Consider the following 24399-nt stretch of genomic DNA (forward strand, 5'->3'; position numbering starts at 1 on the left):
GCAACTTCCCACAGAAAAACCAATATTTGTGAAAGTTCTCATTTTCCTCTCTAATTACTCGTAACTTTGCTATGAGCAACTTCCCACAGAAAAACATTCATATGTTCAGTTCGTCTAGCCTTCCATATGAGCTTTCATATTAGTTGGTTGGAATCTCTGTATTGATTAGTTAAGACCTCATAACCCGATTTAACCAAATAAATACCTGAAGATATCTTACTCCAAACTATACTATCCCAATTTGAAACTCTGTCCGAAAGAACCACTGACCGTAAAAATTCGAGCATATAATTCGGAAGATAACGACGTAATTCCATCCAGTTCCATCTAATTCCATTAATCCAAAAGCTTCTAACATTCACTGTAACATTAATATGGGACACAAGCATTGTAATATGGTTGATTAATGGCCCAATAAATAACCAATTATCTGTCCAAAAATAAAAAATAAAAACCTCTGAGACTACATTGTTGCACACCACCTTTCGTAGCAACTCCAAACCATGACATAAAACTTTCCAGTTCATCGATGCTCCATTTTTTATTGTAACATCCCAGCGAACCTGACCCCTCGAGTACTTATTGAACAAGCATTTTGCCCTAAAGGAATCATGATCCATCATAGCCCGCCAAGCCAACTTTCCAATCATAGCCTGATTCATTGAACGCATGCAACGAATACCCAGACCACCTAACTTCTTAGACTTTGTAACTGTGTCCCAATTGACTAAGTAAATCTTCCTTGCCTCCGACCTACCATGCCATAAAAAATCACGACAGATTTTCTCCATTTCTTTACAAACTGAAACAAGTAGAACGACTATTTGCATAAGAAAAATAGGGATAACGTTTAATACTGACTTTATCAAAGTTATCCTACCCGCCTTCGACAATGCAGAAGCTCTCCATCCCTGTAGCTGAATTCTCATCTTATCTAAAACCTCTTTATACGAGTTATGAGTAGTTCTTGCATGAATTGAAGGGACCCCAGGTATCTCTCCAAATTATCCACTTTTACCATCTTGGACATTGACACTAGCGAATTTGCCAGGCTAGTATCAACATTAGGAGACACATACAGAGAAGACTTTGAGAAGTTGATACGTTGCTTATATGCAAGAAAGAAACAATTAAGAATTTGCATAATAATATTCAATTGCTCAATCGAGGCTTCCATAAATAATACCATGTCATCTGCGAACATAAGGTGAGACACAAAGGGACCTCTTCTTGACAACGACCCAAGATTCCACTTCCCATCATTCACCGAAGCCTATATCATATTGCTCAATTGCTCAATTCATAAAACGAATAAATAAGGGGACAAAGCATCCCCTTGTCTTACTCTACGAGTTGGACTAAAGCTCTCCAGTTTCTGTCCATTCCACAAAATTCTCATAGAAGCTGAATTGACACACTTCATAATATTTGAAACCCATAAATCCGAAAAATCCGACTTAACCAATACCTGTTCAATGAAATCTCAATGTAAACTATCATATGCCTTCTCTAAATCGATATTCAAAGCCATAAATCCTCTGTGCCCTATTGTTTTATTCATGGTATGAATAACCTCTTAGTATATAACAATATTATCAACAAATTTGTCGACCAGGAACAAAACTACATTGTTCCTGATCAATCAATTTCGGCATAACATCCTTCAACCTGTTAACCATAGTCTTTGTTATAAGCTTATACAATACGTTGCATAAACTTATGAGTCGAAACTGGGCAATAGAAGTCGGATGCTCCACCTTAGGAATGAGTATAATCAATGTTGAATTCAGCCCCATCGATAAATGATTACCATAAAGGACTTGCACTACAAAATCAGATACATCCTGATCCAACACACTCTAAGTACACTAGAAAAAACCAGCGGTATAGCCATCTTCACCAACTGCTTTATGCAGAGCCATATGAAACAAAGCTTTGGCAATCTCTTCAGTAGCAAATGGTTTCTCCAAATCAGCCCTCATATCCTCAGGCACTCCTGAACAAGAAACGCTATCCAATATAGAAAAGGAAGGTTTCAGCCTCCGCAAAAAAGAGCCTTTTATAGTACTTGAGAACTAAGTCCTGGAGAAGAGCATCATCAGTAATCCAACAACCCTCCAGATCTTGTAGTGTCGTTATTGCCTTTTTCTTTTCCTTCATTTTAGTGGCTAAATAGTAATACTTAGTATTTCTTTCTTCAGAAACAATCCAGTCTTCCTCAGAGCATTGGAACCAGAATAATTCTTCCTGCTATAAAATAACTTCAAGCTTTTTTTTTTAATACAGCCTCAAGCCTTACTAAATTAGGTACCCTACCCTTAGTAGAAAGAATTCGTTGCACACCGCCAATACGTTTAAGGAACCTGTTCTTTTGCCTAAAAATATTATTAAATTCCTCTTTATTCCACTTTTTTAATCATTCTTGCAAAGGATCAAGGTTCTGCCATAACCCATTAGACTGACCCCACAAGCTCCGAACTGAACTAAAAAACCTGGGATGAGCAAACCTTGCCACTTTACAATGGAAAAAATCACTTCTTACAAATATTTGCTTAGTCACTTCAAGCACTAAAGGAAAATGATCCGAGTGAAATTTTGGAGGATGGATGATTTTAGCATCAGAAAACCTTACCCTCCAATTAGAGGAACAAACCCCTCTATCTAACCAAGCCATTTTATAGCCGCTACTTTCATTACCACGTCTCCAAGTAGAAGAAATGCCTTCAAATCCAACATCAATTAAAGCTTAATCGAAATGCCTTCCGAAAATTAGATGACATAGCATCTTGACAATTCTAAGACAAAATTATCATAAAATAATTAAAAAAGAAAAGGAGAAACTGACCAACAACCAAAAATTGACTTAGTTCCATAAACAGGCGAACTAAGCAATATCAACTTCTCATAGGATCACTTAGAGGATCAGCGCCCTCCCTACCATCACCATTCGTTGTGCCATTAAAAGCAACTATAAATGTTTGAGCCACAAGCAGAACAACATTGGTATTATCTCCTCCTATTAAGTTATTATCTGGAGCAGTAGGATGAGGATTGCTGGTTATTATGGTAAGCTAATATTTGTTCAAGATTATCAAAATTAACAATGCTAACCCTTTCATTATTATGGGCCACAACCCATTTATTAACCTCATCTGACCCCTTATGACCACTAACCACCACATGCTTATTTTATGTCGTAGCTTGTCTTGGCCTATTAGGCAAATTTCTACACCCCTCCAAATTAACTGCAGTATCTGAAGAAGAGGGTGTATCCCTTGTAGAAATAGCACTCTTTGTTCTAGGAGTAAGATTTGTTTTACTCACCTTAATTTTATCCACTCTTATACCCTTTTCTTTAGGCCCACTTTTACTAGTAGCTGGTCCAATTGTTGCATGAGAAAGGACATGTACGTGATTGGCATTATTAACAAAATCAGCTGTATCTTCCTCATGCAAATCATTTAAGGAATGAAACCTATTCCCTCCTGTCACCAAATTAGCTTTATTCCTATTTTCCCGCTGATTAGAATAATCCTTTCGATTCGGTTGCCTTTCCTGTCCACACGGGTTTCTTATTTTCTCCTTGCGAGCAATCATCCACCCTCCATAATCCTCCAACATTTCCGGATTGATATCCTCAAATCTTAAAGCATTTTCCTTCTCAATCCCTACCTCTTTTGCACGCTGACCCACCCCAACTTGTTGAGCATTATCATTGGCCTGATTTCTCACCGGACAGTGATCGAAAACATGACCAAATTTCCCACATTTAAAACAAATCATGTGAAGCCCCTCGTACTCAATCCGTCTAACTCTCTTATGCAGCTTAAATTTTGAAAGGAGTGACTTTGAAAGATCAACTTCCACACACATTCTCGCAAAACGACCCCTAGTAACAATACTAGTCTTAGTATCAACTTTAAAAGGTTTACCCACTTTACCTCCAATCTTCATAAGAAACTATTATCATAATACTCGGTTGGTAAACAAGGGAAGTGAATCAACACCATAAGAGTATCAATGGTGGCTTCAAAGGGTCAAAATCAAGACACCCGTCTGCAGACCGTAAGGTAATGATTCACAATAATCCATGAACTCTCCTTAAGAGCATGACCATAATCATATGCTCTATTAAACTTAACAAGATAATAATCATTCTCAATCGAAATGACTTTAATAGGGGACACAGGTTTCCACATTTCTTTAATTTTCTTCACTAAATAAGTATACCCAATCGTTCTACCCATAAGTTTGATAATTAGGGCACGATTCCAAGCCTTGTGGAGCTGCCTTCTATCCTCCTTAGTTAAACAAATAACAGGGCAACGATCATCTTCTTCCTCCTCACCCTCGAAATCAGATAAGGCATTATTTCTCTCAACAACATCATGCACCTCCACACTATCAGGGACTATCGACTCCTTCCCCAAACTTCCATTAACCAACATATCTTGAAACGATGGTAGCACACCAAAATCCCCAATTTGACCTTCTTCCATATTCTCTGCAGCAGCATCCAATGAAAAAACACCATCCTGCTCTTTCTATCTCTTTTTAGTGCTCCGGTGAACGAAATAATCCTCTTCCATCGAAAGAGGTTGGCTATTAGGGTTTTCGCACATCAAAATTTTATATGATATATATATATTTTGTCACATGTAAAATTAAACTTGTACAATCCTCATAATTTTTTAAAATAATGATGTCACTATTTATGTAATATTATGTTAATGACATCAAGTTATTAACAAAATAATATATCTTTATTATGACATAACCCAATTATTATCCTTTACACGTAAGTTAAGAATCAAGCATGATTTTGTTTACAATAACGAAATTCAAATGGATTATAATAAAATTATGCAACATTTTATTTTTTTAAATGAAAAAAATTGAAATTATAAATTATAAATTATTTAAATTTTAAATAAAAAATCATTAAATTAAAATTTTATCAAAATTTTTTATTAAAAAATATCCAACAAACTCAAGATATTAAAATGGATTTGAATAATTATTTATATATTGAAGAGGTCTTTGTTTAGTATAGGTTGAACTGTTTTTCATCGAAGTTCCTAGGTAGTGGTCTAAATATGTTTATAAAATAATTGAGTGCAAGTCATTGTCTCCTTTCCTGATTAGTAGTTATTTAATTAATGTGGAGGTGCAATTGCAACTTTCACCATGCCCCATAATTTATTTTCAGTCACGCTAATAAAATATTAATTTTTTGTCATAATTTTTATTTATTTTATATTTTTGTATATATTTAAAAAATATTTTTAATTATATTTATTTTAAAAATATTAAATTTTATTAAATAGCATTATAATAATCAATTGTTATAGTGTAAAAAAAATAAACAATAATTTTTGAATAGCTAAAAAAAGAAATATAAATAAAAGTTATAAAATAGAAAGAATAATATTTTAATATATTATATTTTTCTTTACTTTTAAATGTTTTATATGATGATTAAAAAATAATTAGATTATATAAACTGAAATAGAATACTCTTTAGCTTCATTAAATGATCATTTATTTCATATAATTACTATAAATTTAATAATTTATCTATAACTATAAAGATTGAATAATTAATAAAGCAAAAACAATAAAATAAGTTCTATGAAATTATAAAAATGTCATTTTGTTTGATAGAAATTAGTAATTTTGAAAATTTAATTAATATTTTTTAATAGTCCTAAAATAACAAATATTTTTAAATAAATTAACTTTTAGAAAGTAAGAGATAAAGAAGACAAACAAAATATATTTCATGTGATAATAAATTTATAGGCAGTTTTAATATAAGTTGAATTTCACGTGAAAAGCATGTTTAATAACCATTACATTAGTAAATATTTATATGACATTTTGTATAAAATTGATTAAAGTGTAAATGATAAGTATATAATTTTTTATATTAGTATTTAAATTTAATGGTTATTTTTATTAGAGTAAAAATTATAAATATAATTTTTGAAAATACCTTTTAAAAATGTTATTGAAAAAATAATGGAGAAAAAGACTATATAATTATTTTTAAATTTATATGATAAAAAAATAATAAATTTAATTCAAAAACAATTTTTAATATGCTCAATTAAATTTTTTAAGAAAATTAAATTTATTACAATAGTTCAAAGAGTATTATCAAATAAACTTTGAATATGGTTGTAAAAAATAATTTTGCTGCTCTTTTTATGATGATGTGAAAGTTTTTTTTTCCCAAAAATAAAGTCCTATATTATTTTTATACTTTGTTTGATTGCTTAAAGTTTTTCATGATTTTTTAAAATTTATAACGTTTTATTATTTGAGAAAAATGATTTTTTTAAGAAATAGTTAGATATTTTAATGAGAATTTTATTATTATTATAATAATAATATAAAAGGTGATACAGCCAGAAATAAAATTAATCTACGTAAGAGAATGTGAGGAAGCGGATAACTATGGAGTGTCACTTTAACGCTTAAATCCGTGAATTGATGAATATAATAATTTGTTTTGAATTTATAATGATTGTATAAAAATATATGCATTGATATTTATGTATATTAAATTTTATACCATAAAAAAATGTTGTTAATTATTAAATTTACATCGAAAATTCAATTTTAATGAATAGAAAATCACGTGATGGTAAATATAAAAAAAATCTATTAAATTATATTTGGCATAATTTTTCATAAAATTTCGGTATGCTAAGATGAGAATAAGTGTTAATGAAAAATCGAGTATTACAGTATTTAAATATTTTTTTTATGAATAAGAATATATTAAATTCTTAATATTTAATCTTATAATCACAACTCATAATACTATGATTATGTTCCATAAAAAAGGGATAATTTTCTTAATTATGTAATATATCATTAAATTTTCTTAATTATGTAATATATCATTAAATTTTCTTAGCAAACAAATTATTCGGTTTCCATATCGCAATTTTTCAAAAGTAGTGATTATAAAAAATATATTTTTGGGGTTCCCATTTAGCATTATTGTCATCAATAGAAGAGAAATGCTGGACAGGTCCAGGAATGTACAAGAAGAGAATGTGCAAACTTGATTATATGATTATATCCTCCATAAACCGGTGATATTGAACCGAGCCAAAGGTTGATTGAATAAAGGATTTGATTAAATGGATTGATGATTCGACTGATGGTGAGCCGAGCCAAAAGTTGATTCGATAAAGGGTTCAATTAGATGGTTGACGATTTGGCTGATAGTTTAATAATTCAACTAAAAAGTCATTAAAAATCACGTACGGTACGGATATAAATAAATAAATTTATTTAATTAATAAATTTTAACTATTTTAAATTAAATTTTGTAATAATATTTTTTAAATTCTACTTAAAATTATAATCTTAAATAAATTATTAAATATTTTTCAATATTTGATTCAACTGAATTGATCGATTCACAATGATTCATTGTTGAACAATTATTTATACAGTTCATTCATAAATTCAGACTGGTTTTAAGGTTTGATTCATTAATTGGTTGATTCAACAATCAGTTTGGTTCGATGCAATAACTATCTTGGGTTGGATTTGAAAATGGAATCAACAATTATTAATGGAGTATAAAGGTGATGTGGGAAAATCAGGTGGAGAAACTTCACATGTGAAAAAGAGAGAAAGAAAGTGAAAGCTCAGAATTGGGGAATGGAGAAAAATTTATACTTATGTACCATAATTTTTAGTTGACATTTTCTTTTATAATTATTTTAAAATTATTGTTAATTTTTTATATTATAATAATATATAAATTAATTATTATAATCCTATTTAATTTTATTTTATTTTCATTTATTGTTATTTTTTAAAGAAATATTTAAATTATTTTTTAATATTTAATAGAATTTAATGTGTTTAATATGAATATAAATTAAAAAAATAATTTTTTATGTGAAAAAATAGAATAAATAAAAATTATAAAATAAAAAGAATACTCTAATGTATATTTAGCTGCACAATTTTCATTTTGTTAAATTATGATTTCAGACCGATTTAAGGTCTGATTTGCTAATTCATCAGTTCGACTGTCCAGTTTGATCTGGTTTAATAACTCTATTGGGTTGGATTTGAAAATGGAATCAACAATTAATGGACTATAAAGGTAAAGTGGGAAAATCAGGTTGAGAGAGAAAATTCACACACGCAAGAGAGAGAAAGAAAGTGAAAGCTCAAAGTCGGGAAATGGATAGAAATTTATACATATATATGCAACAGTGATAGAGATGGAGAGAGAGAGAGAGCCCAGCAAGCACAAAACAACAACCGTTGTCCAAGTCTAGAGAGAGAGAGGCACCAAAACAAGGAAAACAAAACAAAAGAAAACACTGGTACTTCCAAGTCTAGAGAGAGAGAGAGAGAGAAACAGAGATTGTTGTTGAGTTTAGCTGCAAAAAGCTTAAAGAAAAAGAAAAGAAAAAGAGAAGAAAGAACAAACCCTAACTCTAAAGAAATGTTTCATTTTGATGCTATGAGCTGTGATGACCAGTAAGGCTTGTGTGTTTCGTCCTCTTCATCTTCACAAGTGAAACAAATGCAAGTAAAGTTGACATTTTTGTGGTAATTTATTGTGAAATCAAGCTCCCTTCGTAAACTACTTTCAGGTTATTACATGTTTTGCTGCATCTATTGAACTCTTTTCCTTCAGTACAAGGAGCTGACAATTAGGGTTTAATTGTGGGGTTTGCTACAGCTACGAGCTCTGGTATTCTCTTTTTATTGGTTGTTTGTGAATCTCCTTTGTTTATTCGGCTTTTCGGTAAGTTGGGTGTGTGTTGTTTCGGGAAAGAAATTTAACCATCTTGATGTTGAAGTACTTACCTGTATTCGGTGATTGTTGTGTGATTGGGAGGAACTCTTATTAGCTAAACTGGTCTGAAAAGGAAACAGTTTCTGGGTTGGGTTCTCTACATTTCATCAAATTGTGGAATATTTGGGTCTCGTAGCAGCTTTCAAGGGAAGCTTGTGTTGGTCTTTGGAAATTCTGTGCTGTTGCTTTATTATTTGACTGCTGCACTGGAGCGTTTAGGGGTACCGGGGACGATGTCTTCGTTGAGTAGGGAACTGGTGTTTCTAATCTTACAGTTCTTGGATGAGGAGAAGTTCAAGGATACAGTTCATAAGTAAGTTTGTTTCCCATTTTGTTGTTTCAATACATTATATGCTTCTGTTTGGAAGCTGAGAAAACTTGGATAGACTGGAGTACAAAACTCTATGAAACTCGCACAAATTTCTTTAGGGGCTAGTTAACGTAGGGTTTGGTTTATTTCGTTCTACTTAAATAGAAATTCACTGATTTAAGTGCTAAACTGGTTCATTATTGGCTATTTAAAGCGGGATAAAAGTGCCCATAATGTTTAGTACATGTTGCTTAGTTTTGGCTTTATCTCCCGTGCCTCAGCTTCCAAATGGGGCATAAGGAATTTGAACTTAGATAGATTGCTGATGCCCTCTTTTTCTTCTCTGTTTGTTATCATTTATTGAATTTCAAGGTTAGAGCAAGAGTCTGGTTTTTTCTTCAATATGAAACATTTTGAGGATCAAGTTCAGGCTGGTGAATGGGATGAGGTTGAGCGATATTTGTGTGGGTTCACAAAGGTTGAAGACAATCGCTACTCCATGAAGATTTTTTTTGAAATTAGGAAGCAGAAATATTTAGAAGCTCTTGACAGGTGAGTTTGAAAGTTATCTGTTCATATCTTACTTGTCGACTCTGGACATGCAATAATTTTCTTCCCTGTGGTTGTTTTGGATTCATTTTACAGATAGATATCTTGATTAATTACAGCGTTTATTTTAGATTGTCAATGGAGAAATTCTGATACTTGCCATTAGTTATGAAATTTTGGCACCTGAAGTGAGCATTTGTATCTTTATTCATGTTTATTACATTTGTATTCTGGTTCCTGCCCTCAGACAGGATCGGGCAAAAGCTGTTGAGATTCTTTGCAAGGACCTTAAGGTTTTTGCATCCTTCAATGAAGAACTCTTCAAGGAGATAACTCAGTTGCTTACTCTTGATAATTTTAGGTACCTTCTTTTTAATAGTAATGTGATTCTTGGACATGTGAATTGTTTTTAATTGAACTATTTGTATTTGCTCTTTGATCAGGCAAAATGAGCAACTTTCCAAATATGGAGACACAAAATCAGCCCGAAACATCATGCTTATAGAACTTAAAAAGCTTATTGAAGCAAACCCACTATTTCGAGACAAGCTTACGTTCCCAGGCTTCAAAAGCTCGCGACTGAGAACTCTAATAAACCAGAGGTTATTCTTGCATTTTTTTTCCATAAACTTCTTGTGAAACAAAATAGGTTATTAGATGCTTGTTTTTGGTTATAACTTTCTGATCTTTATCCTTAAAAATTTATTTTCTCATTAAAAATCTTGAAGTTGGTCTTAGCTGATCCGATGAAAGTGTTCTTCAAAGGTTTTCTTTTTATTTTGCAGTCTAAATTGGCAACATCAGCTTTGCAAGAATCCTCGTCCAAATCCTGACATCAAAACACTATTCACAGATCATTCTTGCACTCCAACAACTGCTAATGGGGCTCGGCCTCCTCCTCCCACAAACAGCCCCATTGTGGGACCAATTCCCAAGGCTGGTGCATTTCCTCCAATTGGTGCCCATGGTGTATGTATTTTTACATCTATTTTCCCCAATTCCCATTCTGAGCTTCTCATATGCCTGATATCTTCTGCCATGCAGCCATTTCAGCCAGTTGTTTCCCCATCTCCTGGTGCTATTGCTGGTTGGATGTCAGGCAATAATCCGTCTTTGCCTCATCCTGCTGTAGCAGCAGCGCCTCCTGGTCTTGTGCAGCCTAGTGCAGGTGAACTTTATGCTTATGCCATTTACTGTGCTGTCAGTTCTATGCTAGTGTCATATGCTTGGTAAAGCCACATAATCATTTTGTTGTGCAGCTGCCTTCTTGAAACACCCAAGGACACCACCAGGTATGACTGGGATTGATTATCAATCAGTTGACTCGGAGCACATGATGAAGCGTATGCGAACCGGCCAATCTGATGAGGTCTGAAGATGTGTGATGGTTCTCTTTTTTCTTTCAGTTCATTTATTATGCTTTGTTGTGGCTGCTAAAATCAATGTGGGTAATATTTGTTTTCTGGTTTCTTATTTTAGGTGTCCTTTTCTGGTGTAGCACATACTCCCAATATCTATTCACAGGATGACCTTCCCAAAACTGTGGTGCGGTCCCTTAATCAAGGATCTAGTGTTATGAGCATGGACTTCCATCCGCAGCAACAAACCATCTTGCTAGGTTGATACTTGACTATGTGTTTCTAAGTAGCACTTCAGGAAAGCTATAAAAAGGTTTTCTTAATAGTGATATGCATTTCTCGACTTTTCTAATTATGTTCCTTGCAGTTGGGACAAATGTTGGTGACATTAGCCTTTGGGAAGTTGGCTCCCGGGAAAGGTTGGCACATAAACCCTTCAAAGTATGGGATCTCTCAGTTGCTTCAATGCCATTGCAGGTATTGTTACCATCAATTCCATCTAATATTGACCCTTTATAACTTTTGTTGAAGTTGACAGTGACGCACATAGACCCCAATCCTTATTGTGTAATTCAATCTTGGGCCTTTCGGTAAACACTTGAGGACTTCTATTACTTGGCGAGTGAGAAATCCAATGATAGTGATAGAGTTTGGTTTTGGAATGGTAGTTTATCTTTCTTCTCAAAATGATCGATTGCTGTATTGCTAGCAGACAGCATTGTTGAATGATGCTGCCATATCGGTGAATAGATGTGTCTGGGGGCCAGATGGACTTATGCTTGGTATGTGTATGGGTCTCCTGTTCCATCATGTGTTTTAATTTATTTTATCTTGTTTTATTGATTGTTGTACTTCCAATTGAATATGGATTATGGCTTCTTTCAGGGGTTGCGTTTTCAAAACATTTAGTGCAGATTTATACTTACAATCCAACTGGAGAACTGAGACAGCATTTAGAGGTACCTGTAGCACCCTGGTAATTACATCATGCACAGTAGTGATAAGTTATTGTGTAACTGACTGTTCGCATCATCTTTTAGATTGATGCCCACGTTGGTGGAGTTAATGATATTGCATTTGCTCATCCCAATAAGCAATTATGCATCGTAACATGTGGTGATGACAAGATGATCAAGGTATTGGCTTTATGTGTGATTGCTTTCATGAGAAGGAAAACTTGGGCATCCGTTTAATTGATCTCCCACTCAACAGGTTTGGGATGCTGTAGCTGGACGCAGACAATATACATTTGAAGGCCATGAAGCTCCTGTGTATTCTGTTTGCCCTCATCACAAAGAAAATATCCAGGTAAATCTTTTTTATGAAGCTAGTGATTTGGGGTTATATTATTATTTGTTGGATTCTCATCTCATATATATGCGTTGTGCTCATGGCGATGTATCCATATGAATATAAGCAATAGCTGGAAGCTCCTCCTATTTTCGAGTTACCATATAATCTACTCAGCACTCACTTTTTGGATATGCACAGTTCATTTTTTCTACAGCAATTGACGGGAAGATTAAAGCTTGGCTATATGATTCTGTGGGATCTAGAGTGGATTATGATGCTCCTGGACTTTGGTGTACCATGATGGCATACAGTGCTGATGGGACTAGGTAAAGCTTGTTGTTTATGGGGATGATTTCCTTATTTCATTGTTTTGTTTTGATGTATGTCTCATTTGCGTAATTATTACTGTCATATCCCATGGCAATATCAGCTTAGGAACTCCTTATGTTCTCAAGGATCATGATTTATTGAGTAGGGTCTATTTTTCTCACTATCCTGCTCTACATTTTTAATGCATTGGTCATTTGAAATAGCCTACAGCTTTTGGGGGGGTTGATTTTAACTTGGAGTCCTTGAGGCAATTCTTAGAAATGTTTTAGGGTAATGATAGAAAGAGAGAACTTCATTAATTGGAAAGCTCTTTAGACTAAGAGATAAGTATGTGTTAAAACACCCTACGTAGATCAGGCTGGAACCTCCTTGGAATCCAAATAATGATGATGGCTTGATTAGTGAACCTCCTTGAGCTTTGCTAGATGCTCGGAACTGTTTTTGGTCCCATCATAAGGCTTGATAGTTTAGGTTCATGGTTGGGAAAAAGCAGAAAGACTTGAAAGCTTACACATTGGTGTTTCTAAAACAATGCATAATCTCTATCTTTTAACACTATATATATATATATATATAAAGCTGGGTTTTAAAATAGGCTAAGAAGTTGACAAGTGGCATGTTTAGCGTCATGCAGTTATGCCAAGGGCCACCCTTAAATTTTATATTTGTGCCGAGTGCCACACTTAATATATTTTATTTTTATTTTCAAGTTATATTTTCATATTTAGTAATGTTATTAATTAATATGTCCATAATAAGTGTAATTTATTATCTTTATTGTTACAATTTATATATGACTTTCTAATTTCCTATCATTACTATTAATATGTGACTTTTTCATTTTCAACAAACTTTTTAATATAATATATTAATCACAATAACATAAAAACTTTAACATGTATATTTTATTTTTATTTTTAGTAATAAATAAACTAAAAAAAATTATAATTAACATTATTAATTAATTGATGCTACATATTTTTCATCTCTTATGTGAATAATAACAAATATACGAGAGATTGCCAAGTGCATAATTAACCCTATATAATTACGTCATATGGCATAAATTTATAATTTTTTATATATTTATATTTTTATTTCTATATAAAATAATAATTAATATATATGTTAAATGCAATTTATTACTTTTATCATCATGTATGACTTTTTGATATAATAAGTATAATTTATTATATTGATTGTTACTAATCTTTTGATTTAGTACTACTTTTTAATATAATATAGTATTGATATTATAATAAAAATTTTATTGTATTTTTATTTTAATTATAAATATAATGTTAAAAACATATTTATAAAAATTGAATAACTACCATATAAAAAGATATTTAGATAATAAAAATAAATCATTGTCAAATATATATATATATATATATATATATATATATATGGAGAGATTGACAAATGGCATATTTAATTATATGTAGTTATGCCAAGTGGCAAACTTGACTTGTTTTATTTTTATTTTCAAATTATATTTTCATATTTAATAATATTACTAGTTAATATGTCCGTAATAAATGAAATTTATTATCTTTATTATTACAATTTATGTATGACTTTTTAATTTTCTATTATTATTAGTAGTATGTCACTTTAATTTCTTATATTTTTTTTAAATATAATATATTAATCACAATAAAGTAAAAAATTTAACTTATATATTTTATTTTTGTTTTTACTAATAAATAAACTACAAAAAAAACTATAACCTATATTATTAAATGCTACATGTATTCCATCTCTTATGTGAATAATAACAAATATATGAGAGATTGTTAAGTGAACAATTAACCCTACATAATTATGTCATATAATATAAATTTATAATTTTTTTTATATATTTTTAATTTTCTTTCTACATAAAATAATAATTAATATATATGTTAAATGCAATTTATTATTTTTATCATCATTATTAATATATGACCTTTTGATTTCCTACTTTTTGATATGATAAGTATAATTTATTATATTGATTGTTAGTAATCTTTTGATTTCCTACTACTTTTTAGTATAATATATTATTGATATTGTAAGAAAAATTTTATTTTATTTTATTATTAAAAAAATTATTGTATTTTTTATTTTAATAATAAATATAATGTTAAAAATAGATTTATAAAAATTGGGTAACTACTGTATAAAAAGATGTTTAGATAATAAAAATAAATCATTGTCAATAAATAAATAAATAAATAAATATATATGTATAAAAGTCCATAACAAAATATTAGATAAAAAATTTTTACTATATCACAATAGCTTTAGTTTATTGATTTGATAATTTTTTGAAATCATATCTAATATAATCTAATTAACTAATACTATATATTTTTGTTCCTTTAATATGAATGGTTATATAGAATAAATATATATAATCGATTAAAATTATTATAAAAAAAATTAATTGTTTTAATGTATAAAATAATTAAAGAATTAATGGAACTAATTGTATAAAATATTATCAAAATAAAATTTTATTCAATTTAAATAATTTATAAAAAAATAAATAGACATAAATAATTAAAGTAAAATAAAAAGTAAAATAGCCTTTGTAATGCTCTAAATCAAGCGTTGCAAACTTTGAGCAATTAAGTTATTAAACTTGAATTATTATAATTTATGTATTAATGATTGCAATAATTTTAGTCTATTTATTTTCTACAAAAATGTAACTTTCATATCTTTATTCTATATAAAACCCATTAGCATAATTTCCTTCACATGACCCTATATCCTTCATTTTCAATTGACTCGTATTTTGAAATTTTTTTTCTTATTATTTTTTTTTGTATTAGCATGAGATGCATGACTACACAACTTTTGCCAGCCAACTCAACCCTCTTGGATAGATAGAAGTAGGATGAGAGTCATTCAAATGTTAGGATTTTTTGATTTAAGTGATTCTTCTCATCCACTACTGCTACTGCTGTTCATCACTATTGAAACTTAGTAAATTTTATTTTCTTAAAAATATAGTTACCTGAATGAAATTTGTTATTGGATATTAATAATATATGATAATAAGTACTAAAATTTTTAATTTTCTTTGATACAATTAAATTTGTTGATATGGTTTTGTATTTCATTAATATTTGAGGTCTTTAAATTTTTTACTCTAGAATTAGAAATCCTGCATATCGGTTAGATTTCTGATTCTCCCCTACAATTTTTTTTTTGTTTTATGGCACTAGGTTTCATATTAATTAGTTATTTCTTATATTATTTTGAATTATAAGAGATAAAATAAGATATTATGATTTTTGCCGCAGGCTTTTTTCATGTGGAACAAGTAAAGAAGGTGAATCTCATCTAGTTGAGTGGAATGAGAGTGAAGGAACTATCAAACGGACGTTTTCTGGTTTTAGAAAGCGCTCTTCAGGTGTTGTTCAGTTTGACACAACAAGAAGCCGCTTTTTAGCTGCTGGTGATGAATTTCTGATTAAGTTTTGGGAAATGGATAATATCAACATGTTGGCAGCAGTTGATGCAGATGGGGGCTTACCTGTTAGTTTCTCTACCTTCTTTTTCATAAATGGCACTGAAGCGAAGTGTAAGCTTTTGCAGCTTTTCATTTGGGCATGTTTTTTTTGCTGCAGGCAAGTCCTAGACTGAGATTCAACAAGGAAGGTTCTTTGTTGGCAGTTACAACTAGTGATAATGGTATCAAAATTTTAGCTAACAATGATGGACTGCGCCTGATAAGGATGTTGGATAGCAGGGCTGCTGATAAAAACTGTAGCCCATCTGAACCTATTAACTCTAAGGTAATATTCTGTTTGGGTTTTGTGCATCAACTTCTGGTAAATAAGGGTATGGCCTCATATGTTCACAAAAAATTCTAAACCTGCTTAAATGTATAAGAGTGAAAATGAATTTGCGAGTAGCTAAAGGCTACCATGGGCTTCATCAGGTATCACTATGGTTTTGTTTGTCCTTGGGTTTCTAAAAAGAATAAATGAGAATTCTCTCTCTCTCCCCCCATACATGTGCAGACTTGTTATCCAATATTGTTTGCCTCAAGCATGCTAAACTCTCCATCATCCTTTGTTGGCGCATAGAGATTCTTATCTTTCAACGAAACCCATTATTGGTTGTGGAAAATATCAAATTTTATTGAGAAGCAAATAATAATTTAGGAAAACAGAAAAAGAAGAGGAATAGATGTCATAATTGAAGTATTTTTGCAGACAACAAAGGCTCGTCATTGCTTATGGAGGGGGAAAATGGTTTAATCTATCTTGTGCTAGGATCTTATATTAAACTAGATTGGAGAGGAGAAAGGTATAAAATTGGGGTTTGAATGATCTGGTATTAATTCGTTTCTTCTGATGTGTGCCCATGTGATGTTTCCTTTTGTCATTCTATAATATGATATGCTGTAATTTCTTTGTGCATTTACTTAAACATTCTACTGGTTGGTTTCTTATGCCAATTACAACCTGCACTACAGCCACTGATTCTCAACGCACTTGGACCTGTTTCTTCTGGAATTGCTCCTGTACTAGAACGCTCAGATAGAATCCCACCTGCTATGTCCATTAGCAACCTTGTACGTTTTGCTTTCTCCAGTCATGTGCTGTTGGTGCCTCTCTGTACTCTGTAGTCTTAAGCTTATAGTAGGTAACATTGCAGGGTACAACGGACAGCAGTAGGCTTATTGATGTTAAACCACGTATTTCGGATGAATTAGACAAGATGAGGAGCTGGAAAATTCCTGACATTGTTGATCCATCTCAATTGAAAGCTCTGCGTTTGCCTGATCCTGTAGCTACTGGCAAGGTTGGTGTTTCAACGTTTTAATTAGCCACCAATTCTACTTTTCAAACTTGTTTCAACTTGAGAAAAAAGTGTTTGCAACTATAACAGTATCTGTCTTCTTTATATGACTTCTTTCAATGTCTGATTTTTATTGGCTACCCTAGAGGGATACTAAATCCCGCCTTTGGTTGTGCATCTTATAACATTATGGAATAAACTCTAATTCTTTTGATCTCCAGACTGTAAGTTTCAATTATTCTTTGTGTTAACATGCATTGTATGTTTGTAATTTATTGATTGACATGACTAAACAAAAAACAAATGGGATGGCTTAATGGTGAACTGTTTAACAAGGGTAGAATAAGAGTTATTGCTTAAAAGACCCCAGTTGATATGCCCCTAGCAAATGCATACTTCCTAAAATGAAAAGTTATTGCTTGTCTGGGTAGAGTTACTTTAGATAAGATCAGAAGCAATTGGAGAATACTTCTATTTACTTGCAATATTAGTGTTTAAAAGACAGTGATTTCCTGTTTCTTCTGTCATCTATGGTAAACTACTAGTAGCTTTGTCCACCATAAGTCCTTAACAATGACAGAAACTTGACATATAGGTTATGTTGTAGCCTTTCACATATTTGGTAACAGATCTTTATGATGCTCAAATATATAGATCTTTCAGGTGTACCTTGTGCCTATATACACGTTTGTTCTATATTGCTGTCTTTTTATCCTAATAATTGAGGATATTTGGTCAATGATTTTAGGTTGTGCGGCTGATTTACACAAACTCTGGCTTGGCGCTGTTGGCCCTTGCCTCTAACGCTGTTCATAAACTTTGGAAATGGCAGCGCAGTGACAGGAATCAATCTGGAAAGGTCTGGTCATGCCTTCCAATTTGCAAGTCTCTGCTCTCTTGTTTATTTGTTTCTGATTTTATCAAAAATTGCATCTTGTAGGCTACTGCATATGTTGCACCACAGTTGTGGCAACCTCCCAGTGGAACTCTTATGAATAATGACATAAGTGATACTAAACCAGCTGAGGAATCTGCCGCATGCATTGCTTTATCTAAAAATGATTCTTATGTCATGTCTGCGTCTGGTGGGAAGGTATCTTTGTTTAACATGATGACATTCAAGGTCAGTGCTGGCAACTTCTAACCATTTCTTGATTTAAAATCTGTATTTTTGTTTATGCTAATAGTATCAAACAGCATTTAGGTATTACTGAGTCAAAATGGTAACTTCTTTTTAGGTCATGACGACATTTATGTCCCCACCTCCTGCTGCCACATTTTTGGCATTCCATCCTCAGGATAATAATATTATTGCTGTTGGCATGGAAGATTCTTCAGTGCAAATTTATAATGTCAGAGTTGATGAGGTGAAGTATTTCTATTTTGTGTGTGTGGGTATGTATGTTTTGTTCTGCTGTAAGCGCATACAGTCTCTCTTGAAAATTTTCATTTGTGCATAAAAGTCTTGATTTATTTTAGGGCATAATCTTTTCTTGCACTTGTTGCCAACTGTGATAATTTGATTTCTCAAAATTCTCAAATTGTCGGACAAAATTTGTGACACCAATATACTTGCATGTGCCAAATAAAAATTATATATTCACAAGCTGCATGAAATTACAGGTACGACTTCTGGATTGTTGGAATCTTCATCTTAAAAGTAATACGGTTGAAATTGTTTCGCTTTGCTATTGATAGTGGAAAATTGGATTGTTTTAAAAAAGGAAAGTTCTATTGTTTTTGAAATTAACAGTTCCGCAGATTTTACAGTCACTGATGAAATTATTGCAGCATCCAACTCTTAATTCTCTTAAGCATTTATGCGATATGTCTACTTGTGGAAGGAAACTTCATCTTGGATGTTATTCACTTTTTGCAGGTTAAAACAAAGCTTAAGGGTCACCAAAATCGCATAACAGGACTTGCTTTTTCCCAAAGTTTAAATGTACTGGTGTCTTCTGGTGCTGATGCACAGGTCAGTGGGTGAGAAAATAATGCTTGTGGCTAGAGTTTGATGTTATCCTTGGGAGGACGGCTATGAAAGCTTCTCTAAAATAGTAAAAATGACTTGGCTATGCTTCTTCTGAGGCTGGAAAGTTACTTGGTTATCTGTTGTTATTAATTCCAACATTATCTTATTGTTTTGAACTCTTCATCTATCTATTTTGCAAACTCCATTGTGATAATCAACTAATACTGCTTTCCCTGTAATTTTCATTGGGCTCTTAATCTGTATGCTTCTTGCATTAATTTGGGCATAGAGTATTCTAAACACCAGCAAGATTTCCTGCTTAGCAAGCTGGCACATACGTGATAAATCGCCATGGAGTAAATGCTCAAACTTCTTGTTTTATTCCCAGTATCCAAGGATGACAATTGCTTTTTCTTCTTTAAAATGTGTAGAAGTGCCTTAAGATTGAATTGTTATTTCAAGTGCCTATTCTAAGCATTCCATCTCCCACAGGGAGTTCTTGTATCTTTCAGACATCCTAATTGTTCATATTAACTTTTGAAGCAAGATCTTCAAAATTCTACTAGGGTGTTTTTAGTTTTAGATTGAGTTGAAAATAGTCGTATACATTTGGTATATTTGTGTGTTTGCCATAAATTGATGTGAAGATGGACTAATGATCTCAAAGTGTGCTCCAATGTTAGTTGATGTGAGCAAAGAAATGCATTCTGACTTAGAAGTTGAGGCAAACTCTTTGCATGATGCATGTTTATCACAAAAGCTTTGTTATCTGAGTTGGTCATTTGTGCAACATAATGACTACTGATCCGTTGGGTGTTAGAATTACTTGTATCTGTTTTGTAGCTTTCAGTTGTAAGATAATGTTGGGGGGGCACTGATGAATTTGAGTTGCAGCTATGTGTGTGGAGCATTGATGGATGGGAGAAAAGGAAATCAAGATTTATACAGGCACCACCGGGTCGCCAATCCCCATTGATTGGCGAAACTAGAGTCCAATTTCACAATGATCAAACACATCTATTGGTTGTCCATGAAACCCAAGTTGCCATTTATGATAGCAAACTTGAATGCTTGCGATCAGTAAGTTTTCTACCCTAGTCTTTCTCTTTTCTTTGTTTTTCCCCTCCTTTTTTCCCTTATAATATGTAAATCAGAAAGGAGCATTCTTTAAGACAAACAGTAGTGCCCATCAGCCGAGCTGAATAACACCTGAAGACAGTCCTTTGAAAACCCTGATGCACGAGCCTGCAAAGAAACCAAAAACCGTTTTGTCCCGGCTGATTAAAAGACAGTACCTGATATTTGAATATGCAGACGTTTTTTCTATCCAAACTTCCTAATGATTCATAATGCCGTAATAATTTACAAGTCTAATTTCTGAGGAACTGTAGCATTATTCTACCACCAAACTTCACTTAAAACAAATAGAAACCTAAAGAATTTGTGCACACCACCCAACCTTCTTCCCTTTAATAACTGGTCATACATTTGCTCTTGGAATTTGGGCATTAGAAATCAATTTGATTTTTGCACTTTCCTGCTGTTGAACCAAGTCTAGGCTCTCTTAACTTGGCAGTTGACTTGAGACATGCTGGTTATTTCTGTAAAAATTGCTAGAAAAAATATTAACCTATAAATTGCCCTTGTCATTGAGTATCACAAGTAACATTGTGGAAAAAGGTGACAGTTGCTATTTGCCCTTTTACTGAAAAATATAAAAATTGGAAGATCATAGATCTTAGTTGATGATATTGTTTTTATTTGTTCATTTATATTGGTCAATCTATGTGTTAAATTTAGAACAATAAGGGAGAAAAATAACACAAGAAGATTTGCATGGTTCGCCTACAAGTGCCTACATCCACGGACACAAAACCTCGAAAGGCTTCATCTTTGCTGAATTGGATTTGATTATCTCACTAATACAAAGTACTAATACAAAGGATTCCTATGGAAAATTCAAAACATATATGGTATGATACCATAAATAAAGAAATTCTCCAACTATAATGTGAATATATTAAATTTATAATCATAGGAATATATAGACATAATTATTCTATACATTCCCTCTTAATTGTAGCTTAGAATCTCATCAATTCCAACATGATCTTGCAGTGGTATCCAAAGGACACGCTTACTGCCCCCATTTCAAGTGCAATATATTCGAGTGATGGTTTGCTGGTATATACGGGTTTTTGTGATGGAGCTGTTGGAGTTTTTGATGCAGATGGCTTGAGGGTGAGGTGCCGAATAGCACCTTCTGCTTACATACCTCCATCTGTGGCAGGGTAAGCTAAAACTTGTCACAAGGAAACTTTGGAACTTCTATTTTTCTGTAGATCTGTCGAAAAGTTATATTCCAATACTGCGTTTCACAATCAATATCAATGTCAATATCTTGGAAATGGTAGAGTTTGCCATATATTGACAATAACCTCCTTTGCAGCAACAATGCATATCCTTTGGTGATAGCAGCTCATCCATCTGAGCCCAATCAGATTGCACTTGGCATGAGTGACGGTGCAGTGCATGTGGTTGAACCTTCTGATGTGGAGCTCAAGTGGGGTGGGCCATCCTCTCAAGACAATGGGTCCCTCCCTTCTAATTCATCAAATCCTCCTATGAGTGGTCAACAATCAGAGCTTCCTTCCAGGTGATGGGGGCATAGCTAAGCAGCTGCTATACAGCCTAAGTTGTGCACTTACACAAGTTTTACTGATTATCCCTACTTTTTGCTCTGATCAATTGCTTTAAATTATGGCCTGTTATTTATATTCATTGTAAATCTCTCTCTCTCTCGCTCTCTCTCTCTCCATATATATATTATCTCTTATGGGGGCCATTTTGCTTCTTTGGATGTTTTAAGGAAATTGTATAATTTTGTTCCACTAATGCTGTAAGAATAGAGGCTAATTTCTGCATTTCATCAGCACTGCAAGAGGTTTACTGGACGTATGTATAGACGTTTTCCTTCAGACGAATTACTTGATAGACGGTTACCTGGTGGCTTGTTATCAGATGATGGGGGCTTGTGCTCTGTTCATCATTAATAGACCACTAGTACTACTGTATTTTGTGAGATTGGGATTTCCACGTTACAGTAAACTTGGCCTGGTTTTAGAGCCTGTAAGAACCAGGAAGAATGCTCTATAACCTATTATATCTCATATAGATACGAAACCATTAATTTACATATGAGATATTTATGATAGATTAATACTCATCTTTTCACACTTTTTAAAATTTAAATGAAAACAAAAATGTGCCGTTCATTTTTTTTCCCATTATATTTCAGAATCTTTTATGATGTGTAAATGTGAATATAATTATAAAATTTACTATATAATCATTATTATATCATGCTAAATCTTTTGTTTGTTCCACTGTTTACTATGTTGTAAGAATATTAAAATTTTTTTATATTTCAATTATATAAAATAATATAAAATTATTTAATTATATGATATCATTTTGTATGAATCATCTGGTTTTTAAAGATTCAACTAATTAATGTGTTAGTGTGCAATAAGTGATTTATCACAAGTCGATCTAAAAAAATATTGAATTTCAACTATTTTAAAAATTAAATTGAATAAAAATAATAAAAATATTAAATTAAATTAAATTGAATAAAATTGATTTAATTTGAAAAGTCAATTGATTCTAAATTATATCTATTTTTTATTTTCATTTCAAATAATAAATTATTATTTAATCTTATGTTTAAAAAAGGCATCCGAGCAAAAAATTTCACATTTTATTCCTACAATTTATATTTTAAAAATAACCAATTTATAATGTTTAAAATCCCTAAAACAAATTGAAATCCCAAACGGTGTAAACTTAACAAAGCATTGTTGAAGCTCCAAGGTCCACCATCCAAAACACACCTCAAATCAACTAAATGAAAAAATTGAAACAAAAAGATCTTTGCTGCCAATTACTGCATAAAGACGCCGCGACCAGGCCGCCAGATGCTCGACAATGAGTTTCGCATGGCCCCAAATTGACTTGTCGATCTGTGAGCAGTCAACCAACAAAACTGAATTAATTCGTTGAAGGCAAATTAAGATGCATCAATAGCCGATTCGAGAGGAAGGGCCTCCTCTTCTTCGTCGTCACCAACCAAATGAAGAGTTGTGATCTCTGGTTCTATGGCTGTGGGCTAAGAAACGAAAAGACAAAAAGAAGAAATTATGGAGGAAACTCGGACTGCAGGGACAGGCGAGACTAAGCATGCCAAAAGGCAGGAAATCAAGAGAGTAGGGGTGGGGCGGGCGTGGCGGGCGTGGCGTGTTGGGAGAAGGACGTGTGTGGTATATATAAGATTAAAGATTGTAGTAATTTTAATAATGGTCCAGCTTTTTAGGGGCGGGATGGGAGGCCGGAGCTTTGGGTGCAGATTTGGCAGGACTCTTTCTTGAGGGGTGTCGCAGCCGCAGGTTTCTCAACCTTGAGTGAAGCCATGTGAGCTTATGTATTTAGAAGCTGTGAATATGTTGCTGGCCTCAGATTCTATAGCTCCATCTGCAACTTCATATTTATAGATGTGGTTTTGTGAGATGGAATTGGAATCATCAAATGGGTGAGAGGATAGATGGTGGACTTTTGCTTGGAATGTGGGCGGGAGAAATTGCGAGAGAAGAGAAAGAGAAAGGACTAACTAGTTTTTAAATTTTGACTATTTAAATTATTAGTGTTATGCGTTTACTACTTTCCAAAAAATAAAAAAATTAATTAATTGAATTATTAAAATACGAGAGATGTTTTAATTTATTTTTAAAAATTTAGAAATTAAATAGTAAATTTCTCTAAATCAGTGATTAAATTATTTAAAATTATAAATAAATTAAATCACATATCGTTGAGGTATAAACAAGAAAAAGAAAACAAAACTATCACCTCAAACTCCAATCTAAGTGAAAACACATAAATGTCT

General features: G+C 32.4%; 1 protein-coding gene across 2 annotated transcripts; it reads left to right on the forward strand.

Annotated features, from left to right (window-relative positions):
* The first annotated feature begins 8210 nt into the window (after positions 1-8210).
* Positions 8211-22539, forward strand: LOC110620586 (protein TOPLESS-RELATED PROTEIN 2). 2 transcript variants are annotated; one of them, XM_021764383.2, is made up of 25 exons: positions 8211-9155; positions 9525-9704; positions 9949-10062; positions 10145-10303; positions 10487-10670; positions 10746-10869; positions 10961-11070; positions 11181-11319; positions 11427-11536; positions 11769-11841; positions 11945-12018; positions 12100-12195; positions 12272-12367; positions 12551-12678; positions 15979-16213; positions 16306-16473; positions 17160-17258; positions 17342-17488; positions 18234-18344; positions 18426-18608; positions 18724-18852; positions 19365-19460; positions 20352-20537; positions 21576-21748; positions 21907-22539. In XM_021764383.2, the coding sequence occupies exons 1-25, from the start codon at positions 9076-9078 to the stop codon at positions 22115-22117; spliced, it is 3405 nt and encodes a 1134-aa protein (XP_021620075.1). In that variant the 5' UTR covers positions 8211-9075; the 3' UTR covers positions 22118-22539. The 2 variants fall into 2 exon arrangements, with proteins under 2 accessions (XP_021620075.1, XP_021620076.1); XM_021764384.2 differs by having other exon boundaries at positions 8212-9155; positions 11772-11841.
* The last annotated feature ends 1860 nt before the right edge of the window (positions 22540-24399 follow it).

The sequence above is a fragment of the Manihot esculenta genome, chromosome 8 (genome assembly GCF_001659605.2).
Source record: "Manihot esculenta cultivar AM560-2 chromosome 8, M.esculenta_v8, whole genome shotgun sequence".
Taxonomy (NCBI): Eukaryota; Viridiplantae; Streptophyta; class Magnoliopsida; order Malpighiales; family Euphorbiaceae; genus Manihot; species Manihot esculenta.